At 31.9% G+C, this 19,787-nt stretch overlaps 2 protein-coding genes and 1 long non-coding RNA gene across 7 annotated transcripts in view; all 3 read right to left on the bottom strand.

The window, feature by feature from the left end:
* Positions 1-3,483, bottom strand: part of LOC124948129 (protein similar-like) — a 38,409-nt gene extending 34,926 nt beyond the window's left edge. Inside the window, exon 1 of the mRNA XM_047491298.1 lies at positions 3,211-3,483. Within this exon, the coding sequence (XP_047347254.1) occupies positions 3,211-3,254 (44 nt within the window). The 5' untranslated portion in view covers positions 3,255-3,483. The remainder of the gene's footprint in view (positions 1-3,210) is intronic.
* Positions 3,484-12,397: 8,914 nt separating this feature from the next.
* LOC124947745 (mitochondrial intermembrane space import and assembly protein 40) lies at positions 12,398-14,084 on the bottom strand. 5 transcript variants are annotated; one of them, XM_047490325.1, is made up of 3 exons: positions 14,066-14,084; positions 13,396-13,682; positions 12,398-13,280 (listed from the first exon to the last, which is right to left on the bottom strand). In XM_047490325.1, the coding sequence occupies exon 3, from the start codon at positions 13,269-13,271 to the stop codon at positions 12,852-12,854; it is 420 nt and encodes a 139-aa protein (XP_047346281.1). In that variant the 5' UTR covers positions 13,272-13,280; positions 13,396-13,682; positions 14,066-14,084; the 3' UTR covers positions 12,398-12,851. The 5 variants fall into 5 exon arrangements, with proteins under 5 accessions (XP_047346281.1, XP_047346279.1, XP_047346282.1 ...); XM_047490323.1 differs by lacking the exon at positions 14,066-14,084 and adding an exon at positions 13,842-14,037 and having other exon boundaries at positions 13,567-13,682; XM_047490326.1 differs by lacking the exon at positions 14,066-14,084 and adding an exon at positions 13,898-14,036 and having other exon boundaries at positions 13,567-13,682.
* A 2,186-nt stretch (positions 14,085-16,270) lies between these two features.
* The window catches only part of LOC124947747, a 4,625-nt gene continuing 1,108 nt past the window's right edge, over positions 16,271-19,787 (bottom strand). The window contains exon 2 of the long non-coding RNA XR_007100482.1: positions 16,271-16,401. This is a non-coding gene — a long non-coding RNA (uncharacterized LOC124947747). The remainder of the gene's footprint in view (positions 16,402-19,787) is intronic.

The raw sequence follows: 19,787 nt of genomic DNA on the forward strand, positions 1-19,787 counted from the left end.
ATGTATATGTGCGTATCACGCGTGTGCGTTCATGTGTACATATTTATATATTTTATATTTTTTACTTTTGTTAATCTATGAATTATCTTTCGTATTAGATCGATATTGACTTTTCGAGTAGAATTGTATTTGATTGAAAACTCATATGTACAGCGTAATCCATAAATTAATCAAAGTGGTATGGATCGAATCGAAGTTGATACACTTCCGCACATATTTGAATTTTTGAAGCAAACAACTAAAATCCTCGTATTCTAAAAATATATATTACTGGAGCATCGCGCTGACTTTTATGAATTTATAAACACGAATGGTCATTCGATGGAAGGAATGAAACAAAAAAAAAAAGGGAAAAATAATAAAAAAAGAAGAAAAGAAAACGAACAAATAAATAAATAAGGACAGAAATAGTCGATGCCAAATATTGAAATTCTAAACAGACTTGACGTTCATATAGTTTCAAAATGAATACTCGATCTCTGTTGAAATACTATTTCAAAAGTTGCTATCACCAAAAATTTTCTATTTAATGATTCACAGAAGAATCATGATTGGACAAACACAATACATTATTTTCTGTCGATAGTATATGCCATAAAAAAGGAGGAAAGAAACATGCATAATAAATTCTCTGATAATAAAAGTCTTATAGATATTTCAAATATAGAAATCTCACTTTAGAAAGCGATTCTATTCCTAATGAAAAAAAATAAATAAAAAATATAAAAATAATGAATTATGGATCTTGTCATTTTATTCAATTTGAAAATGATTAACATCGTTAGATCGGCTTTAGTTATTCTCAAAAATAAAAAATAAAATCTCGGTATAAAAATATAGGAAATAAGAAGTAACTGATAAGCATGAATAATTTATCTTAAAATTTATCAGTATTGATTTCTATATATCAATGACGAAATTCAAAAGTCCCGCCATTTTCTATGGTTACAGATTCAAATTCATGCTAGTTTTATTATTTTTTTAATTTATCTTTTTATCTTTCCTTTTTTCTTTTTTTTTTTATTTTTCTTTATTATTATTATTATTATTATTATTATTATTATTATTATTATTATTATTATTCTTGTTTTATTCAAATCATTTCATTTTTAATTCAACCATTCCGTTTTTCTTATAATTAGAAAGAGAGAAAAAATTACTTGAACGTAACCACAAAGTCGATCTTGAACGGTCGAAAGGAAAAAAGAGAAATCGTTACGTGGAAGAATTGCCCAACAATTTTCGACTTCTCAACGGCTGCTCGATGCCTCATATATAGTTACATGTATCTATGTAATCGTATAAATTTTGTGTGTTTGTATGTGTGTATATATATATATATATATGGACTATATATAAACGTAATTTAATGTAAATAATATATCTACATGATAGAAACGAAACAAATTGCTATAAAAAAAGGTAAAAAAGAAAACAAAAAAAAATTAACAAAACGGAAAAAACCTCAAGGACCGCAAAAAGCGATTATTGATGGCCTATATCGATCTTATGTATTGCTAAGTCGCCGAAGCACATTGACATATTGTATTGTGTGCAATCATATACAAGATACGATATACATTGTGAACTAAAGAGCAATGTGAGGGAGAGAGAGAGAGAGATACAGAGAGAGAGAGAGAGAGAGAGAGAAAGAGAGACAGAGAAAGAGAAAAAGAAAGAAAGAAAGAAAGAAAGAAAGAAAGAAAGAAAGAAAGAAAGAAGGAGAGAGAGAGAGAGAGAGAAGGAATGAGAAACAAACATTTTCTGACGCACGACGTATATTCTTCGTAAGGCAAGCTGACCAATAATAAAGTTCGTTAGGTCGATTCATTTATATTATTGAAGGCTAAGGAAGAATATGATTGATGCAATGAATTCTTTGAGAGAAAGAAAGGGTTACAATGTAGAGAGGTGAATATGAAAAGAATAAGGGAGATGAGCGATGATTTATTATAACAAGAGATGGAGAGCGGGAAAGATAGATAAATAGATAGATAGATAAAGAGAAAGAGAAAGAGAGAAAGAGAATCGTTCCAAGTGAAAGGAAATGAATTTTTAAATATTCTAAGTAAAAATTACATACACACACACACACACACACACACACACACACACACACATACGTGTGTATTTATACATATATCTTCTTGTTTTTTGATTGTTTTTCCAATCATTCTAACTATTCTCAAGGTTTCTTTCTAATTTCATACTATACACGTGCATGAATTAAAATATATATGTATACATATACACACACAAAATTAACTAATACTAATATCATAAAAAAAATTAAAAACACGTTTTTCCTGTAATCACCAATGAAGGAAAATATGTTAATAATAAAATTAACACCACAAATATTCCGTTATCGTCGTGTTCGTAGTCCATGAAAGAAACAAAACATAACCTAAAAAAAAAAAAAAAGAGAAAAAAACCATTTCGTAATCAGTATTACCGAAGGTAACTTTAAAGACTAACATTGTTTCGTCTTACTATGATACTAAACGTTACACACAAAATTACGGCGAAATCGTAATAGTACTCATATATAAATCCAATCCAATCATGAAGAGTTATCGTGTCTACTCATTCTTATATTATTTTCTTTAAATCTTTCAAATAATCCAAAGGATACATTTTCTCGCTGTATATACATATGTACGTAAAACTCAAACGTGCAACTTAAATATTCAAATTCCGAGGGGAAAGAAAGAGAGAAAGAGAGAGAGAAGAGAGAAAATGAGAGAGAGAAGAGAGAGAAAGAGAGAGAGAGAAAGCACAACATGCGGTAAAAAATAAAAATAAAAGAGGATGAGAAATGTGAGCATGTGTACGAGAGAGAGAAAGAGAAAAAGAAAGAAAAAGAGAGAGAGAGAGAAAGAGAGAGAGAGGATAGAAAACGACGCGTCAGAACATTATCACGATACACACGAAAAGATGCGTGCCGCTCCATTTTACGCTCGCCATGTCGTATCGTTACAAAGATTTTCTTTCGAACGGCGTCTTCTCGATAACGCGTGTTAAAATGTTTAATCAACACATAGTAAAAGGGAACTTCAAAGAATACCTCACAATCTGCCGTCTTTCTACCTATCTATCTCTCTATCTCTCTATCTATTTGTAATCGAAAAACAATAAAAAGAAGAAAAAAAAAAAAAAAAAAAAAAGAAATAGAAAAAGAGAAATTAATGAAAAATAATGAAATCTTACCTTCTCTTTTCCTTATGCTTCTTCTCCCTTTTTGACACTTCCATTGTGGTTCAAGTGGTATAGAATTTCCCGTATAGAGAAAATGCAGTCCGGTACACTCTCGGTCACTGCCAAGGAACGTGCAACGTAGGCCTGCAGAACCGCACTAATTTCTTCGTTTCTTTCTCTCTCTCTCTCTCTCTCTCTCTCTCTCTCTCTCTCTCTCTCTCTCTCTCCCTCTCTCTCTCTCTCTCTCTCTATCTATCTATCTATCTATCTATCTATCTATCTATCTATTTATCTATCCGTCGATATTTATTTCTTTTCCACTTTCTTTCGTTTTCTTCTTTTTATTGTATATATATTTGTCTTTTTCGTCGAATTTTCGCACTTTGCACGCGCGCACGCGACCTCCTTTTTCTTCTCTCTTTCTCTCTCTCTCTCTTTCGCTCCTCTTCGTCTATCTCTTTGTGTATATATATATATATATATATATATATGTATATATGTATGTATGTATGTATGTATATAAATATACGTACACGTTCGTTATCGAAAAAATACGTAAAAAGAAATAAAAAAAAATAATAAAAAGCCAATGTCCGTTCTCTTGAGTTGAACGCGTCACTGCTATGAGCACTTCTTCAATGTCCTACTCGTTCCTTTAGGCACGTTAAAGGTCGTTAACGTTAGAGACATCCTGCTGTTAGCACGAAACGCAGGGCGAACGCCAAACTCATGGGCACTATGCACGGACGATAGCGATGGCGACGACGATGACGTCGATCAAAGGAAATAGTGGTGGTGCGTCGAGCCTTTCCTCACTCTCTCACTCTCTCCCACTATTTCTTTCTCTCTCTCTCTCTTTCTCTCTCCCTTTATCTACTATTCAAGTAAGTCTGCCACTGTGTTGGTGGTGCTGCTGTCCACGGAATGTTGTACGTATGGACGACTAATCGGGTGGGCCGACTTTTAAGAGGGGAGGGGAGATAACAGCTGACGTCACTGGACCGCCTACGTTACGTAGGACGCGCGTTTCTCACACTGAACGCCCTCTATCAAACAAAAGCTTCACTAGCTTGAACAACGCAGTAAGTACAAATATCAAAAAAGAAAAAAAAAACAAAAAGGAAAAAAAAAAAATAAAGAGAGAACTATGAATGATACGTTACAATGAAATTATTCAAAATCTTGAAAAGATTTTCCTCTACAGTCACAATTTTTCTAAATCACTGATATCACGATATAACAATGAAAATATAAAAAGTATAAAAAAGGTCTGCCAAAATCCCACTCATTCGTGTTTATAGTTTCTACTGTCACCAACAAATGAAAGTAGATTTCCTGATGCTCTGTGTACGATATATACACATGGCTTGCCTTCAAACTTTCCTGCCACTGTTAGAGATGCTCGTAATTTGATATAAAAGTCACTATCACAACGTAAAACAAATCTACGTTCTGGGATATCGTATTTTAATATGTCTATCACTGACTTGGTTCCTTCTTCTCCAAACAATTGCTTTACAGCATGTAATATGTTTTTCTTTAAGTATATATGACTAATCTTTATGTTCGAAGAGTCTGCGAATTCCCTGAAAAAAAATAATGATTTATTAATAAGAAATATTAAATTATAAATATTGTAAATTTTATTTCAAGTATAATATATTTAGACATAAATAAAAGAATAAGCAAAACTAAATGAACTGTTAATATGATATAAAATGTAATGATATAAATTTAGGTTATGTTTCCAACAGACTATTGACTAGTTAAAGAATAATAATAAAATTACTAACAAAGAAACGTCCAAGTAATACATGTTACTTGAAAATATAAAAGGGGATAAAAGTGTATTCAATACTTCTGTAAATACAATCCTGGAAATTACTGCCAATTTCCATTATTCAACATCATAACGAATCACAATGTAACAACGAGAACTTCACTATATAGCCACGGACTACCAACATTCAAGATGTTATAATTAAAACTTAAGGCTGTTCATTATCCCTGATTTTTTAATGGTTTACACCAACAATATGTATAGGTATAATTCTCGGCCGATTTTGATGAACAAAGTCGTATTTTAAAGATAAAGATTTTTCGAATTTTTGGAGAAGCTTTATTTTCTCGAAAAAAAAACCATATTAAAAATGATGTTCTTTTAAAAATAGTATATGGATCAAAATAAAGCTTTTTTAAAATTCAAAAAAGCCATCTTCTCACTTAAACCTTCATTTTTTAAATTCAAATCTTGTCCATCAAAGTCGAATCAAAATTACGTTTGAACTTATTGTTGGCGTAAGCGTTGTTTTTTATAAAATTTGTTGACAAAAATTTCGTAATGTGGTGCCCCTTGAACATCGTGGCAGAAAAGAAGAAGCTTCTATCCCCACTACTAATTTTCATATAAACATAAAGTGGATTATATTTTGTTTCCGCCAAGAAAATGATTGCTTTCTTATTTATTCGATAAACTGATGTTTAGATTTTCTGGTCTATTTAAATCATAAGGAAACGTATCTTGCCATGGTCACGTGAAGAAATCACGATAATATATTCAGACATTTTTATGAACTTTTGACTAGTGATTCTATGGTAAAAATAAGCAAATACGTGTTCAGTCATTTGTACTAATGGATCTTAAGAATAATATATAATTTTTGAATAATTTCTTAATTATTTAAAAGATGTATAATATACACGGAGTACAATAAGGTAAAATTTAAATAATAGTGTACATATATTTACCATTTAAAGCAGGATTCTCATTGTCGTACAATGATAACGAAGGCTTGAGATAAATATATATTTTATATCAAACATTCAAAATATTTATATTAAACTGTTCAAATATTTTGTGAAAATGTTGAACAGTTTATTATTATAATAATAATACTAATAATTTTGTTTCTATTTTTCTGTTTTAGAACATAACGTTTAGGATAAACTTAATATTGATAATTTTAATATATTCAGCAATATATATATATATATATATATATATATATATATATATATATATAGTCATATTCAGCAATAGATAGTCATCTGTATTTATTGAAATGCATAGCCATATAATTATTTAAACAATTATTCTAGATTTATTATTCTAGTTTCTCTCGGATAGAACCCTTGGATGTGGACTTTTGGACAGGATACTTCCTTTCAGTATTGTATAGAGTTCTCAGACGGAATCCTTGGGTGGGGCTATTGGGAGGGACCCTTAGGAGAGGCTATTGGGAGGAATCTTTGGGACGGTACTTCTTTTAATATGAACAAAATTTTGATACTCTGTTTTTCTCAAGTAAAGCGATCTTCGAAATATCCATCCATCGTTCTTACGCGTGTGCGCGTTTCAGGTTTCTTTTCTTCTCTTCTTGCGATATATCGAAATTTATATTTAAATTATATAATACAAGTTTTACTGAACGAAATGCTGCATATTTTCAGTATTTTCTAAAACTCTTACTTTTTGATCATAGATACTTTGATACAATATATTTCAATTGAACATCATATTTGAAGATAATCATATTTAAATAGATAGAATAAAACGACTTCTTTTATGAGAAACATACCGAGAAATTATAAGTTCTTCGTTAATGTTACAGATTTACTGTAATAGTTTCCAAACAAATAAGTTTAAATTTTTATATAGGGGAGGATAAAATCTATCGATATGTGAAATATTGAACGTTTTTTTCTACTTGTCAATTAGATAAATAGAGATCGTGATGCTACCAGTCTATAAAACAATGCAATGCTATTACATTTATTTTATAGCCACTGACATTTGCTAATAGCTATAATATTAGTGTCGGTAAAATAAATATACTACTATCCGACAATTGGTAAAAATATTATACAGAGATCTACTATTTCCTAATGTCGGTAAAAAGATATCTATCTTCATCAAGTAATAAAAAAACAAAAATCTATTTTACCATCAATAGACAACCAAGAAATCAACCTAGCGATTGATAATGAAACAGGTCCTCCCAAACATTAGTAAAAGCAAGATCACTAGCTTATCACAAGCTTATCACCAGAAAAAAATTTTCTTCCCATCTAACAATCTACTTCAGTGGCGATTGGTAAGCAAGATATTTATTTTACCGACTGTAGTATTATAATCGTGTTAAAAAAATTTCTCGAGAATAGTTTATACACGAATAAGAAGTTTTTTCAAAAAATCGAAAAAGATATGTCCTAGAAACCTTTGTCTTTAAAATGAGACTTTGTCCATCAAAATTGGTCAAGAAATACGTCTGTTCTCATTATTAGTGCAAATGCTGTTTTTGATATTTTTCGCATAGAATTAATTTTGTACTGTTGCGCCTCCTGATATTTACCGTAAAAAAGAAGAAGCTTGTACCCCCACTACTGATTTCTATATCATGCTTAAATGGGGTATGTTTGTTTCGTGAAATAGCGATTACCTGTTTGTTTGTAAATGATGCTCATTCTACGACAAAAATAAGGAAATTCATGTTCTATACACAAAGATTGTTACACACGAGAAATATAAAATAATTTCAATATAAAATTCCAATACTTAAAAATTTTAATCTCGGGGTAGTTAGTCTTGCGTAATATAAACACATACGGATTTTTTATTAACTTTGATGATTACCGGATCGGTTTTCTTTTGCCTTCCGACGAGTAAACAACGAAACTCTCTCTTTCTAATCGGAAAACTGATAAATTAATACTTTCAATAATTTCTAAAGTCTCTACATTGAGTACAATAAACTAATATTTAAACAATAGTATATTCGTTTAAACATTAAAAAAACGTAGACGAACGAGAAACTTAAAATATTTTTAATATAATATTTTTGATAATTTTTCAACAATTTCTAAACTTTAAACAATAGTACATTCACTTAATTATTAAAATTTCAATATTTCAAAATTTTAATCTGGGGATAATTGGCTTTGTGTAAAATAAACATATATGTTTTTAATAACTTTGACGATTACCAAGTTAGTTTTCTTGTGCATTCCGACGAGTGAACATCGACACTCTCTCTCTCTCTAAATGTGAAAACTTGTCTTTCCTGCAAGAATCAACAAACGGTTAAAAGAATTATACTCATATATCACATATTTCTTGAATAATTTATACAATTTATTTTCTTTTAAATTTAAATTTTAAACTGATGGTCATTGACTACGTGTGACGTCAACAAAATCAAAACTTTGACTGACGTTGACAATTACCGGATCAGTATTCTTTTGTATTGCGATTAATAAACATTGAAGCTCTCACAGTATCTTTTTCTTGCAAGTAGCAATGAAGATTAAAAGTAAGTCCATTCCTATATCATACATTTCTTGAATAATTTATACAATTTCTTATTATAACAGTGATACTAATTATTTAGTTTGTATTTTTCTATTTCAGAACTTCATTGCAATCACGCGCGTAGCAATGAAATAATCGAATGTTTGTATTGCTAAAATAAAAATATCGCAAAGTAATAGGAGTGTGTTGTTCGTCCGCGTTTCGTGATTTAAACAACAATTGTTTTTGCATCGACTACATGCAATGCAATTCTTAGAGTCAGTGTTTGTCCGCAAAGTTTATTGCTTTTTTAACAATCGCACAAACTGTATTTATAAAAGGTAGTAAAGTTTTGCGAATTAACTTCAGTGATCGTTCGTTAAAAAATAACTATCGCGTAATAGAGTCAGCGCATCATTGAAAAAGATCTCGATCAGCTTCGATGTCGATCTACCTCATTTTCAACCAGCTGCGAATTATTCATCCTCAATTTCGATCTAAATTGCAGACGAGTGTTTTGGAGCCATCACAGAACTTTTTAAGTAGTAAGTGAATTTTTAAGTCTCTCCGATCACGCAATCATGTCGAGAACGAAAGATCTAAATCGGTACAAGTAATTGATTGGAATTAATTAGTAGAAGAGTATTGAGTGACGACGAATAAAATTTTTAGGAAATTTACTCGTGAATAATTTTTTCTGTTTTGATTTATTTATCAAATTAAGATAAGATCTTCTTGTTCAAATGCGTTAATTATAATTATTTGAAATTTTCATTATTTTAATACATTATTAAATATTTTTCTTTCGTGAAAATAGTAAAGAATCGTTATTCACAGATTCTAATAAGGGATGAGCGAGAAGACATTCGCGATGGATAGTCTTTGGAATATAAGCGAAATTGTATGATTTGTTTTCTAATAATCATAGTAATCGCTTCTAAGAAGAAACGTCTAAGAATGTTTTATTATATTGTTAAACAAAAATTAATCAAATATTTAATCAATTTTGTTGGCGAAAGAAAAGTCTTGATAGAGTCTTTGCAGTACTGTCGAAATAAAATCGATCGTGCGAAATAGATATAGATTTAAATTCCGAAAGGAATATTAAAAAAGAAAATTATTTTACTAACATTTAAACAATCGAACATTCTTCATGCAACAAGCAACATTACAAAGATGGTGAGACACGACCAATATAAAATAAATTCAATTTTATCTTTCGACAAACATTAATCGGGAACTTAGAAGGTAATAATAAATAAGTAAGATTATTTCACTAATATTTAATTTGGACCTGAATTTTTGCTAAATTCACGTCACCACAGGATTTCAAATCAACACGGATTTCAGAGTAGAGTCTGTGGATTTTGGAATAGAGTTAGTTATCCAGATTCAGTAATTTCCACGTGGTGAATCCTAGGTCGATAGTATTTGCGATATATCGAAATTTTATGAGATACAAATATTACTGCAGCGATTGGCTGCATATTTCAATGCTTTTCCAAAATCTTTTTTTTCTAATTTTAACTAAACGTTAAAGTGCTTACATTTTATATCGCTATTAATACTTCAATAGATAAATGATTAAATATAGTAGAATTCTAAAATAATTTCTTAAAGAAACCACACAGAAAACTTTTCTATTGCACTTATGTTCGTTGTTATTCTTATTTATTCTTATTTAATCTTATTAATTATTATTTATAGGTTTCGGAAGGGAGCCATGATTTGGGTTCATAAGTGTGGACCTTTGTGCGGGCTGCTGTCTTAGCATTGTGTAGAGCTCTCGGGTGAGATCCTTGAGAAGGGTCCTTCGGTTTTGGCCCTTAGGTGGATCTATTTCTTTCAGTATTCAAAAATCGAGCTTGATTTTGGTACTCCTGTTTTGGTCGGGTGGAGCGATATTCAATATGTCCACCTTTCGTTTTGAGCTTCATCATTGTCATGTACACACATTCTGTCTTATTTTTCTTCTCTTTCTCTCCTTCTTTTAATGTTTTCCTGTTCCAGGCTAGATCATCATGGGACGAACCCTAACTTTCCGGAACGAACCTTTTCTACCAATTTTTTTCCTCTTTCTCAATTTCTTTTGACTTGCTATAACTAATCTTTTTCTCTTTCTCACTAAATTTCTTTTCTCGCTATTCTTTTCTATCTCCTCTTTCCCCTGTTCTTTTCAGGTAGATCATCGAGGAAAGGACCATCGAGGAAAGGACTATCGAGAATGAGACCCTTGGATGTGGGCCCTTGAGAGAGGTCTTGGGCGGGTCTCATTCTTTCAATGGGGAAAATTGGAGTTCGATTTTGATACTCTGGTTTTGATCGGTTCTAGCGATATTCAATATGTCCACTTCTTGTTTTATGTTTTATCGTTGTCACATGCACGCACGTTCCATCTTTCTTTTCTTCTCTTTCTCTTCTTTTCTCCTTCTCTTCTTCTTCTTTCAGCTGGATCATCGAGGGATAGATTCATCTGTGATCCGACGTATCATCGAATGATTCGGTTCATCATCGATTTTTACGCGAGAATACAGGAAGAATAAGGAGAACACTCACGCTCGTGTCGATGGGCACTGACATGAGTATTCGCGGGCGCGATTAAATGTTCTACTATAATGGACTTCATTTTATTGCTTGAAATTTCGAATTGAATATCGATCATGTTAAAAAATGGTACATGTAGTCGCCGATGTTGCGATAATACAGTTATCCGTAAGCTATAGCAAGGAACTGACCCTCTTCCAAATAGCATTGGGAACCAGAATTCTCGGTTAATTCAAGTCATCCCAAGAATGCGGATTTTAGAGTAGAGTCATTGTTATTCTAACACTCACGTGAGTCGTGTCCGCGAGCGCGATTAAAAGGAATATCAAGGGATACCAGGGATTTTCTTTTATTTGCTCAAAAATTTGATTAGATTAGTTCGCAAACGCAAAATTTTAGAATAAAGTCACCTTTAATCCATAGGTCTCCTTATATGCAGCAACTTTTACGCAATGAGACCTGGGTCGGTAGTATTTGCAATATATTGAAATATAATTCTAAATCAAGCAACACAAGTACTACAAGGCGTATGGCTGCATATTTCAGTGTATTTTCAAAATCCATTCAATTTAATTCTTGATTAAACACTAAAGTAATAATACTTTACATTATCAATAATACTTTTTATAGTTAAGGCAAATAGATAAGATATAGTTAAATTTAATGATGATTTCATTAAATTTGCAAATTCATATTACTAATTATTATATGTGTTAATTATATTTATTATTCTTTATGCTTTTATTGTGAAATAAATACGTACCAGCGTCGTATTTAGCACGGATCACTGCGAAATACACGTTACCATCAAAGAAAAACATACATATGAGAAACTGAAAATTGTGAGTTCATAGTCTACTAAATTACTTTGTTATGTCAGGTCAGAGAGGAATAACCAAACAAGCTTATATATTGATACGATAAACGCATGGTGGGGACAGCATTGGCGAATCGTTTGGATTTGTAGTTCATATTTTGTCCATATCTGTCGCTGAAATCACACACGCTTCCAATAAGAGATAGTGAACGGCCTTAATGTTCACAAAAAAGTTTGATTATGACATCCGTGATAAGTCGAAATGATTTTATACTGATAATAACTACGATTACACCTTTACTTTTCTAATAATTGTTATACATACGTAAATATATCATATTCGATCGTAAATATATGAAGAATATAGCTCATAAAAAATAGTGGAAAGTGAGAGTGCAAGTTCCACAATTTTTTTGTTACATCATCCATTGCATATGACAATGAATGTATGCTGTAATATTTCTATAAAATATTAATATAAATTACGAAATGATTTTTCATTTGAAAGATAAAAATTTCAATAGAATTATAGAATTGAACATATACGCAGGTTAAAATTGTTTTAATTTTATTGAATCAAACACAAATTATTGGTACGGATTATCCATAGAAATTTATGTAAAACTATGCTAAATTCATTTCTAAAAAAAAACATAAATATTAAACTTTATGAGGAGAATCGTGCAATATCAAATTGCATTTCGCAGATACATTCTTTATCTTGTTAATTGTTATTATGCTTCTGAACAATTCTGTACAAACGTTAAAGAAGCAAAAAGGTAAAGGTGACATACATATATTTTGCTCATATGCTCCACAAATGTATACATTATTAGACTATTAAGTCTGCATCAACTTGCTTTCCATTCCCTTTTCAATAGCTATAATAACAATAAAGAATAAGATAATCTGTACTGTAAAATGCTCAATGCATGGATTTTATTTTATTGCAACATATTCCATCCCTTCTTTTCTACTGGAAATATTTTATCTTTTTCTTTTCAGTCAACTTCCTTCGTTTGTTTCTTTTTTAGCTTTATCCTTGCTTTCTATAGCAATGTCTTTTACATCCGACATTCCAGAGTTCGATGCTTGATTCGTATCATCTTCAGATTCTTTACTACCATATAATTCAGGATAATCTGACATACATATTTGCATAGTTGTAAATTGCTCACGGCAGTCAGCACCTTTTGGATCGACAGTAGAATAATGAAAACATGAAAAAGCTTCACGAAACTCTAAACCACAAGGACCAGTTGCCATGCCACCTAAACACGGGCAATTCCAATTTATTTCTCCATTCGGTAATATTAATCCAGGACTTGGTTCTGGTTCTGGAAGTTCGATCGTACAAGGTGATGCATGATCTTCTTTAGATGCAAAAATTATAGTGTCTTTACCATCTTGACGGATCAGAGGCATGATTGCGAACTAATAAAGATACAAAAAAAAATATATATATATATAAGATATAAGCAATGCAATAATATTAAAAATGTATAGAAATTTATTTATCTAGAAAAATAGCAAAGTTCACCCTACGTACCTAGTCTTTTTATATATTTACTTTAATGATGATAAAACAGATTTCAATATAGCTTGTAAGATGTATATTCTTACAAAACTGGTTTATATTTTCTATCTATACTTCCACAATTATTTTACGATACAAAATCTTGCATGAAAATTGTTTCTATGTCACTAAATGAATACATACGTTGCAATATTACATTACAAAGTTGAATGATTTTTGATGTCAAGTACTTGGTTTATATAATACTTTTCTTTATGTATAAAAAATTCGTTATTGTAGTCCACAATTCTGGCAGGTTTCTAAAAATAAAGAATAATTATAATATTAGAAATATTGTATATTTAAAATTTAAAACGTACTTAATATAATTGTCAATTCTAAATAGGTATACACTATCTAGTAAACAGGTTAAGTTATCAGAATAGTATTAAAAGAAGTTATAAAATGTTTAAACGTACTAATAGAAAAGTGCATAAATAATACATAATACATAAACAGATTTACAGCGACTCACACGCTTACTATTTTATACTTCAATGAGAATTATTAAGCGTTAATTCACCATCTCTCAATAGACTAAAGCAAATCTTGCGGCATGTATCATGCTTTCATGTAATGTTATCACCCGGCACTTAGTTCACTCTTAAGGATCGTTTACAAAAAAACAGTATATAATTCGTACCTAATGGCTGTGTTACATTTACATGCATATATGTTACATAAATGCTACAATAGGATCGTAAAAAATAAAGGTGATTTTTCACGTTTTCATAATCTTCCTTCTAAAAATTTACTGAATAAAAGTATAAATATAATAACATCACTTAAAATACAAAAACCATTTGATTATTATTTTAAATCGTAAGAATTCGTATATCTAAAATACTTATATAACTTGGAGTTGACTTGTTCTATTTACCCAAATATCTATTTCAATCTATAATCTGATTGGTTCTTGAAATTTTATCGTTTGGACAAATTTATATGCATGTCCAAAATGAACCAATCATTACAATTCTGTTGTTGTTGGAAGTTATCGCTTTGCACGAATAGCAGCACCAGTCTAAATATCTATGATAGCTTCGTTCTCCGAAAAAATGGTGGCTCCACTGGAATAAAGAATTACCTACGAAGTACAATCAATCGTAGAGACTTAGAATTGGTTAAATATTCCTGTTGACAATGTAACTTATGCGAACGTTATGATAAAACAAAGAATTTTCTTTCTTTTACTCACATTGATAAGATGTCAGTAATTTCTGTTTTACAAAATTGTCTTTTTTATTAATTTATTAGTGAATTTATAATCATGATTTTTACTACACGACAGTACAATATCCATATTGTATCCAATCAGATTTCAAACTTTCACTGTTTTCATCTTTCGCGAATATATCCTTATATAATGAATTTTTAATATTTTATGTATATGTATATGGACGATTAAATAATATTATATCATAAGTTAACCTAAATATTTCATTCTATTTTATTAACGATCATTAATATCATTCTGGTATCACACCTTTCATTATTCCATTTCTTTTTTATCATTCCATTTCATCTTTCTACTTCTTTTATCTTTTTGTAATTTATGATGCCGAAAAGTCATGATATTATAAAGTCAACTTACGTTATATATACAGAATTACACATTATTTCATCATTTAAATATTTTTATACTTTTCTTCTTTGTCTCTTTCATCATGAAATACTTTTGCTTATATAAAAACTAACAATAGGATTAAGTCGACTGTAGCAAAGGCTTTACCGATTCCAAGGACTAATTAGACCGTCCGGCTACCACGTGTTGTATCATGGTCGACGCATAATTGCGCCCCTGTTAATGCATACGAAGGAATAACACGATAGGATATATTCCATCGTCGAATAATCGATCGAATTCGAAAGTACCCCATTATGTTATAAACTTGGTTTTAATGCTCGAACATGCTACCGTACTTACCCCATCCATTTAATCGATACTCCGAAGGAGGTAAGGGAGAAAAAAAGGAACGGAAAAAATTCTCACTTCGATGAACGTTAAACATCAATTTCGCTTTTACCAGAGACGACGAGTCATTTTAAATACATGTATGTAAATGTTTGCAAATAGTATCAAAAATGAATATTGGTAGATAAAAAGTGGGTTCTTTTTAGAAAAGTTGCATTAACATGAAATATAAATATATTTGGGTGGTATTGTACAATCAGTGATTCGTTCGTTATATACAAGAATTATGTACATTCCGAACACTATACTCTCGAAATACTTTGCTTGCTAAAGTGACACACACTCGAGAATCGACCAGAACTGGTCGATCGTCCATCATTATGCACATCCATTCATTATTATTCACGCATTCATTCATCCATAAATCGGTGATCCGCACGCCTCTATATATCCTTGTTATATATGAGCTCTTTTTTCTCACGTTCTCTCAGTGACGTTGCTTTATGCTTGCTCATTTCTTTTTTTCTTTTTTTTTTCTTTTTACTTTATGTTCAATTCGCAATTATTAGGACAATTGCTCCCTACAGAAATACAATACGTCTTTCGCGAGTTAACAGTCAGCCTAAGCGGATTTTTGATCGTACTTTTTTTTCATTATTATTATTAATATTTTATTTTAATATTATTTTTGTTATTATTATTATTCTTATTATCCTTATTATTCTTATTCTTATAACTATTAATATTTTTATTAATATTATTATCATTATTATAATTATTAATATTATTATTATTATTATTATTATTATTTAGTTATTACAGGACTACTTCTCCGTGTTACAAACCATAACGAGGTATCGTACTTTAGACTTCACGACTACAGTTAGAGAATAAGCGTAGAAATGTATCACACTAGAGACTTGTACATTATCTTAACTGCGTTAGGTATGTTCGTTTTATTTTATTTTATTTTATTTTTTATTTTTTATTACTTTTTTTTCCTTTATACAGCATAGTAATTGGTTGGCTAGCTTCGACCCTCTTTCACCGAAATTTCCACAGCCCTTCGAAAAACAGAGAAGACGTACAATTCATATAAACGCAATCATGATTTTGGCAATTACCTTCAGAGAGCTCGAGGAGAGTCGATCCCGAGACGTTTCGAAACTATAATCAAGCGCTGGCAACGGAACGGTAATTAGCTTACCGACCTTAAAAAAGATTCTAATTTTGTGAGATTCTATCGTCAGGGTGGAGAAGAGGCGCAGATGGCGTTTTAAATTATATATCATCTTATTCCGCGAATCCAAGACTCGTCCCAATGCGGAAACGAACTTAAGAAAATTATGAAATTTAAAAGGAATTGTTGGACAGATGAACTTTAATATCGTAGAAAACTCGACTAGAATAATAACAAAATAAAATGTATAAAATGTTTGCATCATCATCATCATCATCATCATCATCATCATTACCATCATTGTCATCGTCATCGTCATCATCATCATCATTATCATCGTTAATAAATAAATATTAATGATGACGAAAAGATGCAAAAATAATGAAAAAAAGAATGTACCTTAATAAAATGTTAGCTCTGTCAAATTTCATTGTTAAATTTCGAAGAGACTTGAAGAACAAAAACGAAAAGATATGAGAAGAATACAAAAGAAAAGAAGTAAAAGGAGTTATAGGTCAGAGGGAAGACATCTAGGACCACGTAATTGCGGCAACTCGAGAAAAAGAGAAGAAGTGCCTCGATATCGTCGCGCTGTCGAGGAGAAATGGAAGGCCTAAAGAGGGCAGAGAGCTCCTCGTAGCAACTCTAGCGGAAAGAGGGCTGACGAGCGGTTCTGCTCCCAATCGGCCGAAGGACAAAGCAAGGGAAAGAGAAAAAGAGAAGGAGAGAGAATGCATCCAGTACCTGCCATGAAAACTGACAAGGTGGGAACTACTTATTCAGGAATTAACAATAGGACAAAGGACATAACGAGGAGAATCGAAATTTCGTACTAGACGAATGAAGGCTCCTTCTCCCCTTTCACCGTTTTATCCTTTTTAACTGAGCATAACTTTACAAAATTGAAAAGAGAGGACAAAAATTAATACGAGGATTATGATAGTAAAATTGTAAAAATGAAAGCCACAAAGAGCAAAAGCAGAGAAGAGATTTTCAAGAAAAAAAGAATCAAAATTAAATTAAATCAAATCAAATAAAAAGGTTTCAAGTTAAAAGAGAATAATGAAACGAATGGTAAAACTGCCAGTACGGCGTTCGATGACGGAAAATTGCATTCTTCCTGGCAATGGTTAAAACGGGAAGCGATAGAGCCCGTATGTGGTAGACACACGTATCTCTCTCTCCCTCTCTCTTTCACCCTGTCTGCGTGTCGCGAGGGTGGAAGTGCGGAGAGAAGCATCGAGGTTGTCAAACCATAGGTAGACGGAATCGATTGACCGGAGTGGGAGAGGGGCAGAGAGATAGATATATAGATAGATAGCAAGACAGAGAGAAAGAGAGAGAGAGAGAGAGAGAGAGAGAGAGGGAGAGAGAGAGAGACAGAGAGAGAGAGAGAGAGAGAGAGAGAGGGAGAGAGAGAGAGAAGTTAATTCTGGCCAGCTTCGATCTTCACAAGGATATCAACATTTCAATGGTTAAGATAAGAAGATTGGTTTGATAAGTTCACCAACAGAGTAAGAGTAGCGATTGCGTTAAGAATTATATTGTTGATCGCTAGATAAACTGATAAGAAATTTTGGTAGTATGAATTTGAATGAAATGAGAAAATGTATTATTATCAGAGTGATCAGGGATCACCATGTTAGATATTATATTGAACATTTGTAATTTCTAAATGATAGGAAAATTTTAACTATGATAAAAATAAAAAAAAGATACGTGAAATGTTAAGATCAGCCAGAGACAATGAGAACATCGATTCGAGCATATAGGATAGTATGGTACATACTCACAATCAGTAATCTGAAATGGACGTTGGCAGGGGTCTGGGGATTACGCGAAATAATCGTAACTGGTGATGCACATTCCAAGTTTGAAACTCGGCTCGCTCCAGGGGCGTATTCGGCTGTCCCGTTTCGTGCTCGACTTTTGCGGTGGTAATTTTTGCCAGGTTGTTGCGAGGAAAGGATCGATCGTGCTTCGAGAGTCGTCGAAGCGGAGATGGCAGAGAGCCGGGGCGTGGTCCATCGTTTCGAACGATGCCTCCTGGCTCGACCATAACCCGCAATACCCTAGTTACCATCGCTCAGCACAGACTACCCTGTGTGTGCTACTACGATGCTTGGTTATCTTTCTGACACTATCTCTCTCTCTCTCCTTCCTTTTCCTCGACGTTAGTTCTGTTTTTCGATCTCTCGGGTCCTCTTTATACAGAGAGAAAGAAAATACGCCGGCAGCTGTTACCAAAATCTGATCCCGAATCCCTACTTTGTGAGGCTACACAAGAGCGCATAATAAATGTTGCCTCTAATAGTGGTAGTAGTAGTAGCAGTAGTATTAGTAATAGTAGTAGTAGTAACAGTAGTATTAGTAATAGTAGTAGTAATAGTGTAGTAGAGTAGTATAGTGTAGTAGTAGTAGTAGTAGTAGTAGTGTAGTAGTAGTAGTAGTAGTAGTAGTAGTAGTAGTGTAGTAGTCGTAGTAGTAGTAGTAGTAGTAGTAGTAGTAGTAGTAGTAGTGTAGTAGTCGTAGTAAATAGTAGTAATAATGGTAGTAGAAGTGTAGTAATCGTAGTAGTAGTAGTAATAGTAATAGTAGTAGAAGTGTAGTAGTCGTAATAGTAGTAGTAGTAGTAGTAGTAGTAATAGTAGAATTGGTAGTAGTAGTAGCTTCTCTAGAAGAAACTTTGCAGGAGCATTGATTTAAATGGTGTCTGACCCTTTAAAAAAATATATGAGCTATGTCGGCTATGAACTATCATTCTACGTATTTGATGTTTAACAAAGGAAAAAGAAGGAAGAAAAGAGGTAATGAAGGAAAGAAACTCCATTTCGAAAGCATTACTCGAACGCGGAAAGCCGGCCACTCTTACTCATCGTCTCAAACTTCGTGAATATATATATATATATATATATATATATATATATATATACATACGCATATACATATATATATATATATATATCTCAATGGAATTGAAATCCTTCTGGTACAATACAGCGACTTAAGAAAGGCGAGTCGACAGTACGTTTCCTGCTGCGATTAGGCCTGGCTCGATCATTTATTATAATTTGCTTTTGAAAAACGATTTTGCTTTCGCCTTACGCCTCCTTCCTTCCTCCTCAGCTTTACCTGCCTCTTCAAGTCTCAAGCTTCCTCTTTTCGACTCTCCTCGGGACTGTTCGGTCCCCCCTTTTTAGCGTACACGCGAAAAAGAAAAGAATAAAGAGAGAGGAGAGAGAGAGAAAGCTTTGGCTCATTCCTGAGCAT

This window comes from Vespa velutina, chromosome 3, assembly GCF_912470025.1.
Source record: "Vespa velutina chromosome 3, iVesVel2.1, whole genome shotgun sequence".
NCBI lineage: Eukaryota > Metazoa > Arthropoda > Insecta > Hymenoptera > Vespidae > Vespa > Vespa velutina.